Here is a 20,955-nt window from a genome sequence, read left to right on the forward strand (position 1 = left end):
GGTAACAGACAGGCTGAAAGAGAAGACAAGTCGTCCATGATCTAAGTCTCGTCTCGAGTCCTAATAATGTTCCTCGAGCAGATTAAGTCATTCCAATGAAAGGCAAAGGAGGAAGGCAAGACAGTCGTAGTGCTCCTAATCAAGCATACTGCTCAATTAAAGCCCTTAATTACATAAGAGCAAAGCTATATAGTCTCTAAGAGGCCATGGACCACATCTGGACCAATCAAAAACATTGGGCAAATCGGAGCTGACACTAACACAGCACAAACCATAGGCGAAGGGGACACAGACAACATTTTGCTTGTGTCGTAAACATTGGGCTCAAAACAAACAAACAAAGACAGGAAGAACAGCTTTCTATGCTGGCCTTTACTAGGTCAAGTGCTGACTGTGTGATCTCCAGGTATTGTATTTTCCTCCCGTCTCCATTCATTCTGGCTCTCTTCTATGGCCATTCTCATCTCTTTCTCTCGCCTTACCGCATCCCTCCCATCTCTCCTAGCAAACTTTTTCTCTGAATACGTGGTTCAATCTTGGGCTAGAGTAAAGACAGTGCAAATGACGTGCCCAGGGCTGTGTGTACACGGTGTATACAATTAAAAGTCTCATTGGATTTCAGGCAGACAGATTTAGAGGGTCAACTAGTCTGGGGTCTGGATTGTCCTAGAGTCCATAACTGTGTCAATGAGGATTTACAAACAAACAGTGTGCCATGACAGCTTGGGCCCTGCATAGTGGAGCACTGCAGCCACAGGCATCGTGCAGCGCCAGGCCCCCTGCTGGCAGCTCAGGGAATAACAGACAGACTGCAGCAGACAGACCCACATACAGCAGGACCAGGGACAGTGAGGAGGCACCATGGTACTAGGACTGGCATGTACTACAGCTATAATTGATTATCAATGACCGTGTGGAATCCATTACTCACAAAAACAGCTGAAAACCTGATAGTATCCCAGAATGAACCACAATAATGATGCATTATAAATTGGCATAAATTATTATATATTATTATTGACACTAATATTGTCAACCTCTTTTTACACACAGTAAGTTAGTATAGCAGTTTATTATAACCTCAGACATACTAGGCAGTGAGAGGTGAGGAGAGTCAGAGTTGACCTACCTTCTGAGACATAGACAAAGGGCTTGTTCTTCACAGAGAGCAGAGTTAACAGGTTGAAGAACAGCGCTACAAAGGTCCCCACCAACAGACGACCCCTACACACACATAGGACCATTATCAGTACAACATAGATGCATACTTGTAACACATGTCAAACACAACACATACTCTCCATGGCTTATACAGTAGTCTCCGTTGACTTCAATATAATTGCTAAAATTAATTTGGAATACATGACACTTTCACAATGAAGTGAAATAAGTGAATCATAATGGGAAACAAACACGTGTAAACGTTTCCAAAACACAAACATCCACATAAACATAAAAATAGAGGCAGATTTTAATGCTGGAGGAATTCAGTTGGTGCTGCAGTGTAAATGGATGTTCTCCACTAGATTAAGTGTTCTGGTACCTAGAACATGTGGCGTCTTGCCTGGCTGGCACCTGCTGCCCAGCAGTGATAATAATCTGTAGTTTTAGTGATATTGCCCCGCATTACACACAACATCACATCTCCAATGTTCCACTGCTTTGAAAGGTAATCTCGTCAACGAAGACGGGTTTAAGTCGGTCGTGTTTTCATCAAACTACTAATCTTTGTTTCATAATGGCGATCCAGGATGGTGCAGCTGCAGCGAGGGACGGCAACCTGATTAGCTGAGAATCCCATTGCGTACAGTTTAGAGGGATGAGAGGAACGGTAGGCTAATTCTATCTGGACCCAGACCCAGCTGTGATGTTTGTTTGGGCTGATGTTCTCCCTGGAGTGTGTGTGTGTGTGTGTGTGTGTGTGTGTGTGTGTGTGTGTGTGTGTGTGTGTGTGTGTGTGTGTGTGTGTGTGTGTGTGGAACAGGGGTGCATGGGAGTGCGTGTGTGGACAGGGGCCTACTTACGTGTGCACCTCCGGCTGCTCCACGAATCTCTCCAGACTGGCAAAATAACAGAAGGGAAGAAAAACTGTCACACAGAAACATGGGGCAATATGGGACAAGTAAATAAACAAACAAAAAATGTTCCACGTGACCTGACCGGGAAAAACTGTTGCCTGTGCTGAGATGTTAAAGCAGAGTGATATAATAGATGGCCAGGACACGCTGGGAGCTAAATGGCTGATTAAGTCTGATAGTGACACTAGTACCACTCACCGTGACAAAAGATATTCAGAAACACCCCTCAAGGCTATACAGAAGTGTTTTTGCATATTTCAACAGGATAAATTCCAACATGTAAACATGACAACATCAACTTGACCCTTTTAAGGTGGACGATCAAAACCTGTGTCCAGTATTCATGGTGGCATGGAGGGAAGAAGGCATGCAGCCAGTCTATATTTACCATACATTTACCACAAATACACAGTATGTATTCTCTCATATTACCCTCCCCTCCCCCTCTGTTTCTCTCTGAATACCGGAAGCCTTGTTACACACATGCTTGTATGACGGTGTAACATCATCATCTCTCCCCTCCCCTTCCAGAAACGTGACCTTTAGATAAACCATGTCTTCTATAATGTGTGCTTCAGGCTAAGGTGTGGACATATGCAGGAGCAAACATGACCCCAGCTCTGAAATATGTCCTACACTCATCAACACAAACATACATCTTCTCCTCATACAACCCCATTCAGTCCGGTTCTTTCTCGCTCGCTCTTACTCTCTATGCTATTGGAATTAAGGGCCACACAAACACACACACATGGTTGATGTACTAGTTGGCAGCACTCACTCCCCTCCTCACCCCTTCCCTGCCTGAGCCGTGACCGCTGGATAAACCCTGGTTCTGGGCGCTTGGTCCTAGGTGTGGGCACAGGCAGGAGGAGACATTCCCACAGCTCTGAAATATTCAGAAGCCCCAGTCCCCCACCCCACTCCATCCCCTGTCACAAACAGGGGTAAACCCTGGTTCCACCCACCTCTCCTTCAGGATGAACAGAGCTCCCAGCTGCACCAGCACCGTGGAGGAAAACACAGCTAGGACCTCCAGCCGCTCAAACCTGGAGGAACACATGGTAACACTTTATTTGGATTGTCCATCTGTAGACGGTCTAAACACTATCAGTAACATTTCAATTAACTAACTAACTATCTACTAACCGTAGCCCTAACCCTTATCCTACCCCTAAACTTAACTTTTACCCTTATTCTAAACCTAACCCTAGCCATAACAAGCAATTGCTTATCAACAGATAGTTTGTTAATCGTATGACCATTGAGCCCAGCTCCATGAGGCGGCTAAAGGGGGCACAGCCCCCTCGGTTAGTTTTATGTCCCTTTATAAAAATAGCTAAAAAGTTAAAATGAGTGACAGGTTGGCGCAAAAAAAATCTACAACTCCTCTGCGCTGTGTCAGCACAATGGACAGGACGTGCCGTGGTGTGTGTAGGGGGGCTACGGAAAGCCACTGGGCGGTTAGGTAGGACTACTTTGGGTTTCCACAAAAATCATGAAAAAAGGCTTCTTATCTGTCATCTCGGTGGCAGGCTAAGTGAATAACGTGAATACACCTGTAATATTTGATTTTGATTTATAAGGGCGGGGTCAAGTTTACTATTGAAGCTGCTTCACGCTTAGCTAGCTGTAAAAAGCGTTAGTGTTATTAGCCTTAGTCTATTTAGCTAGCTCGAACCAGCTAATCTGCCACGATCAGAAATTTGCTTAGCCAAAAGTACCCAAACAAAGGAGAAGGAGAGTGATGAGCAGCAGCATCAAACCACCAAGGCCGCTGCCGAGCTCCAGCTAACTCCTTGTGCAGAGCCTACCCACCCTTCCATAAGTGCAGCCAGGATAATGGCTCCAAAGTCGCCTCCACCTCCGACTGTTCCTAATGATCTTGGAACAGAGGAGCCAGCCCAGGTTAGCTTAGAATCCTACCCCAGCCGCAGGTTCTATCCAAAAATGTTAATTTATAGCAACTGGTTCATAGGAAGAGAGTGGCTGGAACACTTGGTTACTGCAGGTGCTATTATGGTTTTCTTGATAGCCTATTGGTTTCCGTTTCTGTAAATTGAACTGTATATAATGGAAACGTTTCTATGGTATTGCTTAATTGATTATGTAGGTCAAATTTGATTCACAGAAGTGTATTGTGCCATATCACAACGTGTTGCTGAACTCATGAGCGAGTGGCATGATTTTCTATGCTTGAAGCGGGCCTGTATAGGCCTATTTATTTGTCAAGACAGCTGTACATGGCTGCTAGGGCTGGGCGATATGGCCAAAATATCATATCACAATATTTTTCACATTATTGACGGTATGATGGTTTTTAATCTTTTTGAATAATACAAGTTCTAAATATGTTTTGGTATTTATTAGGATCCCCACTGCAAAAGCATCAGCTACTCTTCATGGGGTCCACATGAAATAGTACAGGACTTTATTAGTCAAGGACTGAAATACATACATTTAAAACGTCACACATATCAATACATACAGTCGTGGCCAAAAGTTTTGAGAATGACACAAATATACATTTTCACAAAGTCTGCTGCCTCAGTTTGTATGACGGCAATTTGCATATATTCCAGAATGCTATGAAGAGTGATTAGATGAATTGTAATGTCCCTCTTTGCCATGCAAATGAACTGAATCCCCAAAAAACATTTCCACTGCATTTCAGCCCTGCCACAAAAGGACCAGCTGACATCATGTCAGTGATTCTCTCGTTAACACAGGTGTGAGTGTTGACGAGGACAAGGCTCGAGATCATTTTGTCATGCTGATTGAGTTCAAATAACAGTCTGGAAGCATCAAAAGGAGGGTGTTGCTTGGAATCATTGTTCTTCCTCTGACAACCACGGTTACCTGCAAGGAAACACGTGCCGTCATCATTACTTTGCACAAAAAGGGCTTCACAGGCAAGGATATTGCTGCCAGTAAGATTGCACCTAAATCAACCATTTATCGGATCATCAAGAACTTCAAGGAGAGCGGTTCAATTGTTGTGAAGAAGGCTTCAGGGCGCCCAAGAAAGTCCAGCAAGCGCCAGGACAGTCTCCTAAAGTTGATTCAGCTACGGGATCGGGGCACCACCAGTACAGAGCTTGCTCAGGAATGGCAGCAGGCAGGTGTGAGTGCATCTGTACACACAGGGAGGCGAAGACTTTTGTAGGATGGCCTGGTGTCAAGAAGGGCAGCAAAGAAGCCACTTCTCTCCAGGAAAAACATCAGGGACAGACGGATATTCTGCAAAAGGTACAGGGATTGGACTGCTAAGGACTGGGGTGAAGTCATTTTCTCTGATGAAGTCCCTTTCCAATTGTTTGGGGCATCCGGAAAAAGGTTGTCCGGAGACAAGGTGAGCACTACCATCAGTCTTGTGTCATGCCAACAGTAAAGCATCCTGAGTAGAGGTCGACCGATTATGATTTTTCAACGCCGATACCGATTATTGGAGGACCAAAAAAGCCGATATTAATAATGCAAAAACAAAGTGTTGGAGAAGAAAGTAAAAGTGCAATATGTGCCATGTAAGAAAGCTAACGTTTAAGTTCCTTGCTCAGAACATGAGAACATATGAAAGCTGGTGGTTCCTTTTAACATGAGTCTTCAATATTCCCAGGTAAGAAGTTTTAGGTTGTAGTTATTATAGGAATTATAGGACTATTTCTCTCTATACGATTTGCATTTCATATACCTTTGACTATCGGATGTTCTTATAGGCACTTTAGTATTGCCAGTGTAACAGTATAGCTTCCATCCCTCTCCTCGCCGCTACCTGGGCTCAAACCAGGAACACATCGACAACAGCCACCCTCGAAGCAGCGTTACCCATGCAGAGCAAGGGGAACAACTACTCCAAGTCTCAGAGCGAGTGACGTTTGAAACGCTATTAGCACACACCCCGCTAACTAGCTAGGCATTTCACATTGGTTACACCAGCCTAATCTCGGGAGTTGATAGGCTTGAGTTCATAAACAGCAGAGCTGCTGGCATAACGCACGAAAGTGCTGTTTGAATGAATGCTTACGAGCCTGCTGGTGCCCACCATCGCTCAGTCAGACTGCTCTATCAAATCATAGACTTAATTATAACATAATAACACACAGAAATACGAGCCTTAGGTCATTAATATGGTCGAATCCGGAAACTATCATCTCGAAAACAAAACATTTATTCTTTCAGTGAAATACGGAACCTTTCCGTATTTTATCTAACGGGTGGCATCCATCAGTCTAAATATTCCTGTTACATTGCACAACCTTCAATGTTATGTCATAATTACGTAAAATTCTGCCAAATTAGTTCGCAATGAGCCAGGCGGCCCGAACTGTTGCATATACCCTGACTCTGCGTGCAATGAACGCAAGAGAAGTGACACAATTTCACCTGGTTAATATTGCCTGCTCACCTGGATTTCTTTTAGCTAAATATGCAGGTTTAAAATATATACTTATACCAACGTCTTAGTTTTTGTGCGCTCAACTTTTTCACCCTGGACACTTTATCTGGACAGGGTTCTAGAGAACCTCCACCAGCCAAAAAAGCGAAGTAATAACATTAACGCTGTGCCATCTAATTGTAGACGCTGTACTCATAATATGCAGGAGAACTACTGCCTTATGGTGAGGATAGCCGAGTTGCAAGCCCAGCTTCAGACGCAATCGTTAGGCAAAGGAAATTTAAGAGTAGGAAAGGAAGAAACAACATCTGTGCCACCAGTAAGTACAGATAGTAGTACAAATCCCCCCCGCACAATCCACGCAGTCTGACAATTTTCTCAAGGCTTCTGGAAAGAAATGCTGTCGGCATGCTCAACCGGAGTTGCTCATTTAGCCAGTTAGGGGGAGTGATGAGCCCTACAGAAGTCTCACAACTCAATCGCTGGTTGAAAACTGGTTGAAAACTGTTTTCTGCCCCTCTCAAAAGATTGAATTTGTAGATAATTGGACCAAGCATGACATGCTGAGGAGTGACGGACTCCATCCTAGCTGGAGGGGTGCCTTCATCTTAACTATCAACATAGACAGGGCTCTAAATCCTCTAGCTCCACAATGAGATAGGGTGCAGGCCATGCTGCAGGTTGTTAGCTAGCCTGTCAGTTTAGTAGTTTGACACTAGCATAGTCAGTATAGTCAGCTCAGTTATCCCCATTAAAACAGCATCTGTGTGACTTGATCTAGGTTGGGCAAAAGTAAACATGGCGGTGTTTGCCTTAGCAATCTCACTGGAATAAAGACCTCCTCCATTACTGTCATTATTGAAAGAAATTCTGATATCTCAAAATAGGGCTACTTAATGTTAGATCCTTCACTTCCAAGGCAGTCATAGTCAATGAACTAATCACTGATCATAACCTTGATGTGATTGGCCTGACAAACATGGCTCAAGCCTGATGAGGCCTCTCCTCCTGGTTACACTAGTGACCATATTCCCCATGCATCCTGCAAAGGCGGAGGTGTAGCTAACATTTCCAACAACAAAATTTACCAACCCAAAAAATGACTGCGTCTTTTGAGCTTCTATTCATGAAATCTATGCAGCCTTCTCAATCACGTTTTACAGTCACTGTTGACAGGCCTTCTGGGCCATATACAGCATTCCTCACTGAGTTTACAAGGTCCAATAGGAAAATTTGGGGTCAAGGCTGAATTGTTTTGGGTGAGTTTACAAGGTCAAATAGGAACATTTGGGGTCAAGGCTGATCATTTTTTGGGGTGAATTCAATATCCACATGGAAAAGTCCACAGACCCACGCCAAAAGGCTTTCGCAGCCATCAGACTCAGTGGATGTTGTCTAACATGTCTCCGGACCTACGCATTGTGACAGACATACCCTGGATCTAGTTTTGTCCAGAGGAATACATATTTTGGATCAATTTTTTCCCCCTCATAATCCTGAACTATCGGACCACCATCCTATTACGTTTGCAATCGCAAAAAATAATCTGCTCAGACCCCATCCAAAGATTATCAAAAGCCATGCTATAAATTCTCGGACAACCCAAAGAGTCCTAGATGCCCTTCCAGACTCCCTCCACCTACCCAAGGACGTCGGAGCACAACAATCTGTTAACCACCTAACTGAGGAGCTAAATGTAACCTTGCGTAATACCCAAGAAGCAGTCACACCTTTAAAAACAAAAAATATTTGTCATAAGAAATTTGCTCCGTGGTATACAGAAAATACCCAAGCCCTGAAGCAATCTTCCAGAATTTTTTTACGGAAATGGCACTGTCTAGGAAAGATAGTACCGTGCAATATCGAAGCGCCCTCACTGCTGTTCGATCATCCTATTTTTCCAACTTAATTAAGGAGAATAAGAACCCAACATTTATTTTTGATACTGTCGCAAAGCTAACTAAAAAGCAGCATTCCCCAAGAGAGGATGGCTTTCACTTCAGCAGTGATGAATTCATGAACTTCTTCAACGAAAAGATCACGATCGTTAGAAAGCAAACTACGGACTCCTCTTTGAATCTGCGTATATATGCAAAGCTCAGTTGTCCTGAGTCTGCACAGAACTGCCAGGATCTAGGATTAATGGAGACACTCAAGTTTTTAAAATCCTGTATCTCGACACATTCACGAAAATAGTCATGGCCTCTAAACCTTCCAGTTGCTTACTAAACCCTATTCCAACTAAACTACTGAAAGAGCTCCCTTCCTGTGTTTGGCGCTCCTATGTTGAACATAATAAATGGTTCCATAACCTCCGGATGTGTACCAAACTCACTAAAAATGTCAGTAATAAAGCCTCTCTTGAAAAAGCCAAACCTTGACCCGGATAATGTAATAAACTATTGGCCTATATAGAATCTCCCATTAGTCTCAAATCTTTTTGAAAAAGCTATTGTGTATCAACTCACTGCCTTCCAGAAGACAAATAATGTATACGAAATGCTTCAGTCTGGTTTTAGACCTGAGACTGCACTCGGGAAGGTGGTAAGTTACCTTTTAATGGCGTCAGACCAAGACTCTGCATCTGTCCTTATGCTCCTAGTCCTTAGTGCAGCGTTTTACACCATCGATCCACACATTCTTTTGGAGAGATTGGAAACCCTATTTGGTCTACACGGACAAGTTCTTGCCTGGTTTAGTTATCTGTCAGAGAGATATCAGTCAGTGTCCGTGGATGGTTTGTCCTCTGACAAAGTAATTGTACGTTTCAGTGTTCCTCAAGGTTCTGTTTTAGGACCCCAATTGAATTCACTAAATATTCTACCTCTTAGTGATGTCATTCGGAAATGCAATGTCAACTTTCACTGCTATGCGGACGACACAGAGCTGTACATTTCAATAAAACATGGTGAAGCCCCAAAATGGCCTACACTGGAAGCCTGTATTTTAGATATAAGGAAGTGGATGGCTGCAAATGTTTTACTTTTAAACTTGGACAAAACAGAGATACTAGTTCTAGGTCCCAAGTAACAAAGAGATCTGCTGTTGGATCTGACAATTAATCTTGATGGTTGTCCAGTTGTCTCAAATAAAACTGTGACGGATCTCGGCGTTACTCTGGACCCTGATCTCTCTTTTGACGAACATACCAAGAATATTTCAAGGCCAGCTATTTTCCATCTTCGTTTCAGATTTCTGAAAAATCAGAAACTCTTTGTCCAAAAATGATGCATAAAAGTCAATCAATCCTTTTGTCACTTCTAGATAAAATTACTGCAATGCTCTACTCTCTGGCTAGCCGGATAAAGCACTAAATAAACTTCCGTTGGTGATAATCACGGTTGCTAGAATCTTGACTAGAACCATACTATTTTATCATATTACTCCAGTGCAAGCCTCTCTACACTAGCATCCTGTTAAGGTTAGGGCTGATTTAAAGGTTTTACTGCTAACCTACAAAGCATTACATGGACTTGCTCCTACCCATCTTTCCGATTTGGTCCTGGCTTACATACCTACACGTTCACTACGGTCACAAGACGCAGGCCTCCTTATTGTTCCTAGAATTTCTAAGCAAACAGCGGGAGGCAGATCTTTCTCCTATAGAGCTGAATTTTTATGGAATGGTCTGTCTATCAATGTGAGAGACACAGACTCGGTCTCGAGATCTCTTCAGTAGGTCCTATGATTGAGTGTAGTCTTGCCCAGGGGTGTGAAGGTGAACGGCAAGGACAAACCGCCCTTGCCGTCTCTGCCTGGCCGGCTCCCCTCTTTCCACTGGGATTCTATGCCTCTGAGTCACTGGCTTACTAGTTCTCTTCCATGCTGTCCCTAGGAGGGTTGCGTCACTTGAGTGGGTTGAGTCACTGACGTGATCTTCCTTTCCGGTTTTGCGCCCCCTCGGGCTCGTGCGGTGGAGGAGATCTTTGTGGGCTATACTCAGCCTTGTCTCAGGGTAGTAAGTTGGTGGTCTGTTGATATCCCTCTAGTGGTGTGGGGGCTGTCTGGGGGACCACCTCTGTCTCCGCCTCCAGTATCTATTCTGCTATAGTCTATGTACCGGGGGCTAGGGTCAATCTGTTATATCTGGTGTAATTCTCCTGTCTTATCTAGTGTCCTGTGTGAAGTATGCTCCCTCTAATTCTCTCGCCCCCTCTTCCTCCCCTAACGGAGGACCTGAGCCCTAGGACCATGCCATAGGACTACCTGGCCTGATGACTCCTGGCTGTCCCCAGTCCACCTGGTTGTGCTACTGCTCCAGTTTCAAACTGTTCTGCCTGCGGCTATGGAACCCTGACCTGTTCACCGGACATGCAACCTTGTCCCAGACCTGTTGTTTGACTCTCCCTCTCTCTACCACACCTACTGTCTTGACCTCTGAATGATCGGCTATGAAAAGCCAACTGACATTTACTCCTGAGGTGCTGACCTGTTGCACCCTCTACAACCACTGTGATTATTATTTGACCCTGCTGGGCATCTATGAACACCTTGAAGAACAATCTGGCCTTAATGGCCATGTACTCTTATAATCTCCACCTGGAACAGCCAGAAGAGGACTGGCCACCCCTCAGAGCATGGTTCCTCTCTACGTTTCTTCCTATGTTCCCTGCCTTTCTAGGGAGTTTTTCCTAGCCACTGTGCTTCTACGCTGCCTGCTGTTTGGGGTTTTAGGCTGGATTTCTGTATAAACACTTTGTGACATCTGCTGATGTAAAAAAGGCTTTATAAATGAATTTGATTGATTGAATGATTGATATAAAATGGCTGTGTCCCTTCACCCTCCCCTTTGTGCATTAAGGTGTTCTTTTTTCTCTTTTTTTAAACTGGTTTTATTGCTAGCTTGAGTTACCTGGGGTGGCAGAGAGTTCCATGTAGTCATGGCTCTATTTAATACTGTGCGTTTCCCAACCAGTGGGAGGCCCCGGTGGAGGGAGGGAGACGCACGCACGCCTGTTCTGAAAGGCCCCAGAGTCTGCAACACCACTAACCAAGGGGAAACACCAAGCAAGTGACACTACAAAGACCAAGAAGCTCTCCAAACAGGTTGTGGAGAAGTACAGATCGGGGTTAGGTTATAAAAATATATCCGAAACTTTGAACATCCCATGGAGCACCATTAAATCCATTATTAAAAAATGGAAAGAATATGGCACTACAACAAACCTGACAGAGGGCAGCCCACCAAAACTCACGGACCAGGCAAGGAGGGCATAATCAGAGAGGCAAAAAGAAACCAAAGATAACCCTGAAGGAGCTGCAAAGCTCCACAGCGGAGATTGGAGTATCTGTCCATAGGACCACTTTAAGCCATACACTCCACAGAACTGGGCTTTACGGAAGAGTGTCCAGAAAAAAGCCATTGCTTAAAGAAAAAAATAAGCAAACATTTGGTGTTGGCCAAAAAGGCATGTGGGAGACTCCCCAGACATTTGGAAAAAGGTACTCTGGTCAGATGAGTCTAAAATTGAGCTTTTTGGCCATCAAGGAAAACGCAATGTCTGGCACAAACCCAACCCCTCTTATCAACCAGAGAACACCATCCACACCATTTTTCATTGGCAGGGACTGGGAAACTGGTCAGATTGAAGGAATGATGGATGGAGGTAAATACAGGGAGATTCTTGAAGGAAACCTGTTTCAGCCTTTCAGAGATTTGAGACTGGGACAGAGGTTCACCTTCCAGCAGGACAATGACCCTAAGCATACTGCTAAAGCAACACTCGTGTGGTTTAAGGGGAAACATTTAAATGTCTTGGAATGGCCTAGTCAAAGCCCAGACCTCAGTCCAACTGAGAATCTGTGGTATGACTTAAAGACTGCTGTACACCAGCGGAACCCATCCAACTTGAAGGAGCTGGAGCAGTTTTGCCTTGAAGAACTTGGCAAAACTCCCAGTGGCTAGATGTGCCAAGGTTATAGAGACATACCCCAAGAGACTTAATAGCTGCAAAAGGTGGCTATACAAAGTATTGACTTAGGGGGGTGAATAGTTACGCAAGCTCAAGTTCAGTTTTTTTGTCTTATTTCTTGTTTATTTCACAAAAATATTTTGCAACTTCAAAGTGGTAGGCATGTTGTGTAAATCAAATGATACAAACCCACCAAAAATCTATTTTAATTCCAGTTTGTAAGGCAACAAAATAGGAAAAATGCCAAGGGGATGAATACTTTTGCAAGCCACTGTATATAGTAAAATACAGAATACCACCCAGCCCTACTGGCTGCATCTCACTGTAATAGGCTATGTTTTGGTTATTTGGATCTCCATTCACCTTTTGTTTACTGTTAATGTAACTAGCCTAAATATAATTTGTCATGCATTTTTTATCTGATATTTTGTTTACTAGGCCTACTACTTGGCACCGCTGTTTTATTCGGTTTGCATTCGCAGTTGTCAGTATTCTAAGGCAAACTGCTATTCAGTAGGCCAGTACTTTCAGCATTTAGTTTGCATTATTTTGGTAAAACAGCTGTGTACAGCTGCATTCAAATATGCTGTTTGTAATAGGTGAATGCCCGTTCTAGCTTGTAGCCTATATTCATTACCCAAACGGCCTAGCTGTAGGGCGCTGTCCATTGTGCTGATACAGAGCAGCAGAGATAAGCTACAACTTTCAAAAGCACTCAATGATCTCGGAGTCTTGGATTTGAATGTTACGTTTATTGTGGTGTAGCATGATAATATAAGCAGAATTCAATATAATTCCAATGCAAGAAGCCCAAAACATTTTGCCTCCTCGCCGATTTCAACTGCCCCGGTTAGTGACTTTATCCTGGCACTGATGACCATCTGTATAGCATCTACAGATGGACTATCCTGACTATCCAAATAAAGTGTGACCGAACACACACCAACACTGAATACACACAATACATGAGCAATCAAGTAAACCGACATAACTGAAAATACACATGACTGACATCAGAAAATGTGCTTTGTACCATGCATTTTCATTTAAATTACTGAAAGACTACTAAAATCCTTGAAAATAGGATTTAAAAAAACATTTGTCACTGATCTCATTGTGTCTTATGAAAACCTCAACAGAGAGGTAAATATAAACATTCTGTGAAACAATAACAGATGTCCATAAATAAAACAACATACAATGTATGAATTTTGGGACTGGGTGATATGACGCACAGGACAATTCCCTGTAAGCCTTAATGAAAGTGCTACTGTATCATTTTAATCCCAGATAACACAAATGTCCATTCATCTTCAAAAACTGTTCCCCTGACCGGGATACAAACCAGTACGCCATCTTCAGCCTCAGTGGTCTGCCCAAAACCCAAAGACAAACAACAATACTAATGTACATCAGTTGGGTTGATGTTTACTGGCAACTAGAATGTCAAATTAAAACTCATGTGTCAAATGTTGCATACCCAACTTCTGTTTTGCTAACACACCATAACACTGCCCACAAAAAGCAGAACACAAAAAGAGGGTGAGGCATCGCATATCCCCAAAATGAAGCCTAATGGGGTGTTTGGGCAACAGAGTGCCATGTCCCATTCTGTGGGGCCGTCAAGCCAACATTCAAATGTCACTGGGTCACTCTGGTGTTTGCCAGAACTGCAAACAGACCCTTTAGTTGAACTCAAACACACCCCTGTAAAACAAAGGCTCGATATTGACCCCCCCCAGCTCCGCCCACTAAGCCTAGCCAAGTTCACAGAGAAGTGTAGACTATTGTTTTGTTGCGAAATATTGTTTTGTTCCTGTTTGGATGCCAGGAAAAGTAGCGGCTGCCTTGGCAGCAGCTAATGGGGATCAAAATAAAATGCTAAATACTGCATTAGGGGCTGAGCAGAGAAGTGGAGCGTGGCTCCCAGTACTGTACTACTGTGAGCCTTTTGGGGGGCCCTAAGCAAGATTTGGTTGCCCCCCCCACCCTAAAATTGTTAAAGTTAATTTCCTGCAATTCTACACATCTTGCCATAGGCCGGAAAGAATTTAGCAATTGTATTAATCATTTCATGCAATTCTACTCATTTTGCCATGGGGTGGAGAGAAACATTTGCTGTTTTAAAGCGAATTATGAAATTCTACACATTCTGCCATGATTTATGCCATGTTAAAATTATAACTAACAAAATCAAAATGGGGGTCCCCTGGATGTCAGGGAGCTGCAGAGAAGTGTACTGCTGTTAGGGGCTGAGCAGAGAGCGTCGTGAACCCATTAACTCACTGGGAGGGAAATCCATATCAATGAGCTCATCCTAAACTGACCAAAAACTGTGCGAACAAAACGGCCACAAACAAATTATGAATACGCTTTTCCTATATATTCAAAATCATACTGAATAATGTTAACAAAACAAAACACATCATTTTCAGTTATAAAATATTCTACTTTCTGTTTCACAAAATTTGTGGGGCTAACATTTTGAAAGCAAAGGCACGGAAAAATACATCTCAAATTCCATATCTCAGTATGTGATCATATACCCTTGTACATTTATACCAATGTTTAAGCCTTTCCAGCTGTAAAGGGGCAATCAGCAGTTGCTACATACATTTCTTCTTATACATTAATGATATGTACCCACTGGTTACTGAAGAAAATAACTTATAAATGCCTCATGAGCTTAGTTCAACTGTCGTACCCCATCAAGGCAACAGTAAACATGTTGTCCCTCGCCCCCAATTAGTGACAATTTTTAAAATGTATGTTGCATGGATTAATTAGAGAGAGAGACAAAAAACAATCAAGTATTTTTTCCCCTCACTTGAAACCAAAACTTGATAGCTCAAAATGGACGGGATTTCAGAGAACGGACTCCACTGCTTGATAGGAAGAAGCATTGATATAAACAGGATTTATTTTTATGGGCAGACGAGAGACAGTTATACTGATAGTAGTCTCGCTAGACTAAACTGAAAGTAACAGAATGGTCCCATGTCAATGAATTGACTGAAATATTCACATCGATCCACTGTTGTAGATCGTATCTATACAGTAGGCATGTAAGACACTCCTAGGGCATTTTAAATAATTACTCACCTTAAATTATTATCAAGTACTCGCAAAAAAACCTAAGTTGAGAATATCTAATGCATGCACATTTATGTTAATTTGCCTAACGCCAGCCAGTATATTTTTTGTTAGTCTTTAACAATTAACCAAGGTTTCTGATTTCATAACAATGAAAATAAGTGAACAGGCAGATGTCAGAGCTGTTGCAAAAATCTGAATATCAGTTTTTAAAAAAATATATATCTAAAAGCAGCAATTCTGGGGGCCATAGCGAGATTTGCACATTGTGCAAAGTTTTGTGACAAAATACCAGGCGGTTATGTAGTGTCATCAAATCATATAGGAAGGAAGAGTAGCAGCATTATATATTTTTTTAATCTATTCCCCACCACAATTGTGGGGGACAAAAAGTATAATTTGCCAGAAAATGTAATTGCCGGAGCTTATAGGTCCTAACGGGAAACTTGCTGCTCATGAGAGGATGAATAGGTGTACAACATTTCATGACTGTAGCTCAAATGGGACAGGAGATATGTTTGTTCAAAGTTTGGAATTTCAGTCGATTACTATAGCATCCCTTGGGCCAATCAGAGTTATTTTGTAAACTAACTTGCGAACAGACGGAGACAGATCCATAGTCGTTGTCGTACCCCCAGGGGCTTAAACAACCTAAGCTGTGTTGGTATGTAAGTGTTGTATCACATACATTAATGCATACACACCACAAAAGAACACCACACATATTAATAATCAATACAGGCCAATGGAAACACGATCATCTAATGACTAAATTTTTTAAAGATTAACAGTGGGGGCTTCTGTAGAATCAGTGTGCTAATGGACTTACCCAAAAGAGAAGAGCTGACTAGGCTTCTTCATTGCCACCCAAGAGCTCAGCAAACAGGTGATCAGACTGTGGGCCAACAGGTACACACACATAAGTCATCATGACTAACAACAACAGCTCAACACAAGCAGTTGCATAGCAGTAAAAAGAGCTCAACACAAATGTTAAGTACACAACTTAGCTTAGTGTAAAACTTCTTCAGACAGCGCTGACAAAACATAATGAACCCCAGGATTCCCACTTACTCACCTGAAGAGATCGAAGATGGTGAGGTACGTGAATGCAGTTAAGGCTGAAATGAAAGAGAAATAGATGATCATTGAGTGCTATATTTTAATTGAAATTATTGTAATAGAAATCAAGGAAATATTTTTTTTGCTCTGTAAAAGCTATTGCAACACGTTTAAGTAGGAAGCTGGTAGCTGCAATACACCAGTTGAAAGAATATAGCCAATTTTGGTGAGATAAACCGCAATTGAATATACTGTCAATCAACAAGACAAATGTTCTATAATGATACATTGGTCGTAACACCCTTAGTGTACCAGCCATTTCACAGACACACAAACATTAATATCCTCTGGTTGACAAAAACGGTGTTATTCCTATCCAGTCGAGATGACAGTGTAGCTGTGGTGTCTAAATTAAAATGCCAACTCCCACGCATGCTGATAGACAAAGCCAGTAATTGTGAATAGACTCAGTGAACAGGCCTTAACCAGTCTCCAGCCACCTACGGCTCCCCAATGTATCTACACTTTAAAAAACACAGGGAGTAAACTCCCTGGTCCTAGGGGGCGCTGTAGAGTAGAGAAGCAGTAGGCTGGATGACGAGGAGGAGACAGAGGTGGAGGCAGAGTGATATCCGCCGGCCTGCAAACCCGGCTTTATGTAAGCCGAATATGATGGAAAGATTAGCAAAGCTTTGCATGGAGAGGAACATTTTGTTTTCACACTGCTCTACCATGTTGACTAAATTGAGTTGACGTAATCCATTATCCGTTCACCCAGTGGATCTATCGGACTGACTGAGCTCTGCTTGTTCTGTCCAGGCCACGCTGCCACAGTGACGGCTCAGCACTGTGTCACTGCCAGAGCAAACAGGTATATGAGATCACCTCAAATAGGGTATCATCCCATATGGCTTTTCAACTGTGGCCCAATCCTATAAAATCCACTGTGGTACAGGCATTAACATTAGGTTTTAATCATGTGAATGTACTAGAACATCAGGGAGGACATAGGCTAGACTTGCCTATTGGTAAATACATTATCCAATTGGATGAGCCCTGGTGCTAAGCATGGGCTATTCACTCAATGATTAGAAGACGGACCATGTTTAATAAAACAATAGAGGGTGAGATTTTCTTCCGGCCATATCAGCTCAGCGCCTTTACAATGTACTTTACATCCATCACACAGTGTTCTATTCACGACACACTGCGTCCGTTAGGACACATATCCTACCCAATTGTCTGAATGAGTTTAATGCTAAGCGTTTTACACACTGACCCACCTGACTGTCTCTGCTCTCTTTTGTTTTAAAATAGACTTCCATCCAAATATCATGGATACAAACACTGGCACTCAAAACACTTGTCTGGTATCATGCAGCACAAGTACATTAGTCATAACTTCGGCTCCCTCCGGAGCTGAACCCAATATGTGAAGCATAACGTGTCCAGATTAAAGGTCATTTGTGTATGTTTGTAGACCTGATCAATGGGAGATAAAAGGGAAGGAGCAGAGTGGAGGAATATGACCCGGGAGCTGCATATTTAATGATGTCTGCAGAGCAGAAGCCCAAACAAGTCTGATCGGCTGACTGTGCCCCATGCCTTTCTGCCATCCCAGCCCCAGCTCAATCCCAGCCCCACCTCCTAGCCCCAGCCCATCAGTCGCACCCACCCCAGGGAACAAAATCCATTAACGGTATTAAGTGCTGCCTGGTTATCGGAGGATAAGCAAAAGTTAAAAGGGGCCTTTGGACCATTGTTGTGTATCACCTTTCCCTGGGCCAGGCCATGTTGGTTCCTAACTGCCTTGGCGCATAGACAGTTTCACACAGGTATACACTAGGGTTGAATGGAAGGAACCCGGTTTCTGAGATCAACCGCCCAAAACTAGTCCCTTTTCCCGGGATAAATAACTGCGAGAAACCGGTCAATTATAATAAATGATTTTTATCAACAGCATGACGTGAAATGGAACTGTTAAATGATATACAATGACTAAATCTGGCTTCTCTATGACCTTCTCTCTGCATGATCAAATCCTCAATGCTCATGGTGGGGACAGACAGCCCATCTCAGTTTGGAGTGCAGTTTACAATGGATGTAAACCTATCATCTCATCATGGTAACTTTTTTTCTTGTGACAGGTAGGCCTACATTTTAAAACAGCCTATCACTCAAATATCATTGCTTTAAATCAGAGCATGAGTGAGCAGTCTCTCTCTCAGCATCAATTACATCCAAAATAGATAGATATCTTGAACAGGATTTATCGAGATGTCCTATATACCTCTTCAGGTAATAAATTCAATGCAGTATTAGCCTTATATTTAGCTAATGAATGATGGGTTATGCATACGTTTCTAACATAGCTTCGTTATTGTGCAATATGCACCCACCTATGTTCCGCTGGCCTCTCTTCCTAAAAAAAAGAAAAAAAGAAAAAAAAGAAAACACTCCTTAGCTCTTGGAGTCCCATGCAGGAAAAGCTAGACTAGAATAGCTTGCTGGACATTTTTTTAATGTAGCATTTCTTTTACCAATAGACTATTCGAAGAGGGACGCTAGCTTGTTGTTGTTTGCTGAATGTTAAATACAGCAGCCAATAGAACTCACGGGTAGTTTGAAAGAAGAGCGAAAGCGCGATGGCGGTAGGCTATAGCAGTTATTTATCCAGACCAATAACCATTCAATCTTCAATTTTATTTAACTAGGCAAGACAGTAAAGAAATATTCTTATTTACAATGATGGCCTACCCCCCCAGCCAAACCCTCCCCTAACCCGGACGACGCTGGGCCAATTGTGCGCCGCCCTATGGGACTCCCGATCACGGCTGGTTGTGACACAGCCTGCGAATGAACCATGGTCTGTAGTGACGCCTCTAGCACTGCAATGCAGTGCCTTAGACCGCTGCGCCACTCGGAAGACCATGAAGAGAAGTGAAAGCCGTCTGCATCTAATTCTAGTCCTATATTTTTCAAGCATGTCATTAGAATGAGGAAAATAAAGACAATGAAACGTATTTCACTTAACTGTTGAAAGCGAGAAAGCAATGAAGCAACAATAGAGAGAGGAGGAGGAGGTAGGCTAATAACATTAGGGGAAATATTATGAAAGGCATATCTGCGTCAGCCTACTAATTATAACAATAGGCCAAATTATATTTCCAAATTAAAATCAAATTCGCTAGCCTACACTTGTAACTAGAGGTCGACCGATTAAATCGGAAAGGCCGATTAATTAGGGCCGATTTCAAGTTCATATAACAATCGGTAATCGGCATTTTTGGACACCGATTGTGGCCGATTACATTGCACTCCATGAGGAGACTGCGTGGTAGGCTGACTACCTGTTACGTGAGTGCAGCAAGAAGCCAAGGTAAGTTGCTAGCTAGCATTAAACTTATCTTCACATAAATCACTAGTTACCTAAACATGGTTGATGATATTACTAGTATATCTAGCTTGTCCTGCGTTGAATATAATCGATGCGGTGCCTGTTAATTTCTCATCGAATCACAGCCTACTTCGCCAAACGGGTGATGATTTAACATGCGCATTCGCGAAAAAAGCACTGTAGTTGCACCAATGTGTACCTAACCATAAACACCAATGCCTTTCTTTAAAATCAATACACAAGTATATATTTTTAAACCTGCATATTTAGTTAATATTGCCTGCTAACATGAATTTCTTTTAACTAGAGAAATTGTGTCACTTCTTGCGCTCCGTGCAAGCAGAGTCAGGGTATATGCAGCAGTTTGGGCCACCTGGCTCGTTGCGAACTGTGTGAAGTCCATTTATTCCTAACAAAAACCTTAATTAATTTGCCAGAATTGTACATAATTATGACATAACATTGAAGGTTGTGCAATGTAACAGAAATATTTAGACTTATGGATGCCACCCATTAGATAAAATACGGAACAGTTCCGTATTTCACTGAAAGAATAAACGTTTTGTTTTTCGAAATTATAGTTTCCGGATTTGACCATATTAATGACCTAAGGCTCGTATTTCTGTGTGTTCTTATGTTATAATTAAGTCTAGGATTTGATATTTGATAGAGCAGTCGGACTGAGCGGTGGTAGGCAGCAGCAGGCTCGTAAGCATTCATTCAAACAGCACTTTCCTGCATTTGCCAGCAGCTCTTTGCTGTGCTTCAAGCATTGAGCTGTTTATGACTTCAAGCCTATCAATTCCCGAGATTAGGCTGATGTAACCGATGTGAAATGGCTAGCTAGATAGCGGGGTGCACACTAATAGTGTTTCAAATCGGTGACTTCACTCGCTCTGAGACCTTGAAGTAGTTGTTCCCCTTGCTCTGCAAGGGCCATGGCTTTTGTGGAGCGATGGGTAACGATGCTTCGAGGCTGTTGTCGATGTGTCCCTGGTTCGAGCCCAGGTAGAGGCG

At 42.7% G+C, this 20,955-nt stretch overlaps 1 protein-coding gene across 5 annotated transcripts in view; it reads right to left on the reverse strand.

Annotated features, from left to right (window-relative positions):
- Positions 1-20,955, reverse strand: part of LOC139571002 (zinc transporter 6-like) — an 85,745-nt gene that overhangs the window by 24,394 nt on the left and 40,396 nt on the right. For all 5 annotated transcript variants that reach the window (XM_071393438.1, XM_071393435.1, XM_071393434.1 and 2 more), the window contains 5 exons: positions 16,558-16,600; positions 16,309-16,374; positions 3,047-3,127; positions 2,025-2,060; positions 1,130-1,224 (listed from right to left, as the gene is read on the reverse strand). In XM_071393438.1, coding sequence (XP_071249539.1) covers positions 1,130-1,224; positions 2,025-2,060; positions 3,047-3,127; positions 16,309-16,374; positions 16,558-16,600 — 321 coding nt within the window. The remainder of the gene's footprint in view (positions 1-1,129; positions 1,225-2,024; positions 2,061-3,046; positions 3,128-16,308; positions 16,375-16,557; positions 16,601-20,955) is intronic.

The sequence above is a fragment of the Salvelinus alpinus genome, chromosome 3, assembly GCF_045679555.1.
Source record: "Salvelinus alpinus chromosome 3, SLU_Salpinus.1, whole genome shotgun sequence".
NCBI classification, from domain to species: domain Eukaryota; kingdom Metazoa; phylum Chordata; class Actinopteri; order Salmoniformes; family Salmonidae; genus Salvelinus; species Salvelinus alpinus.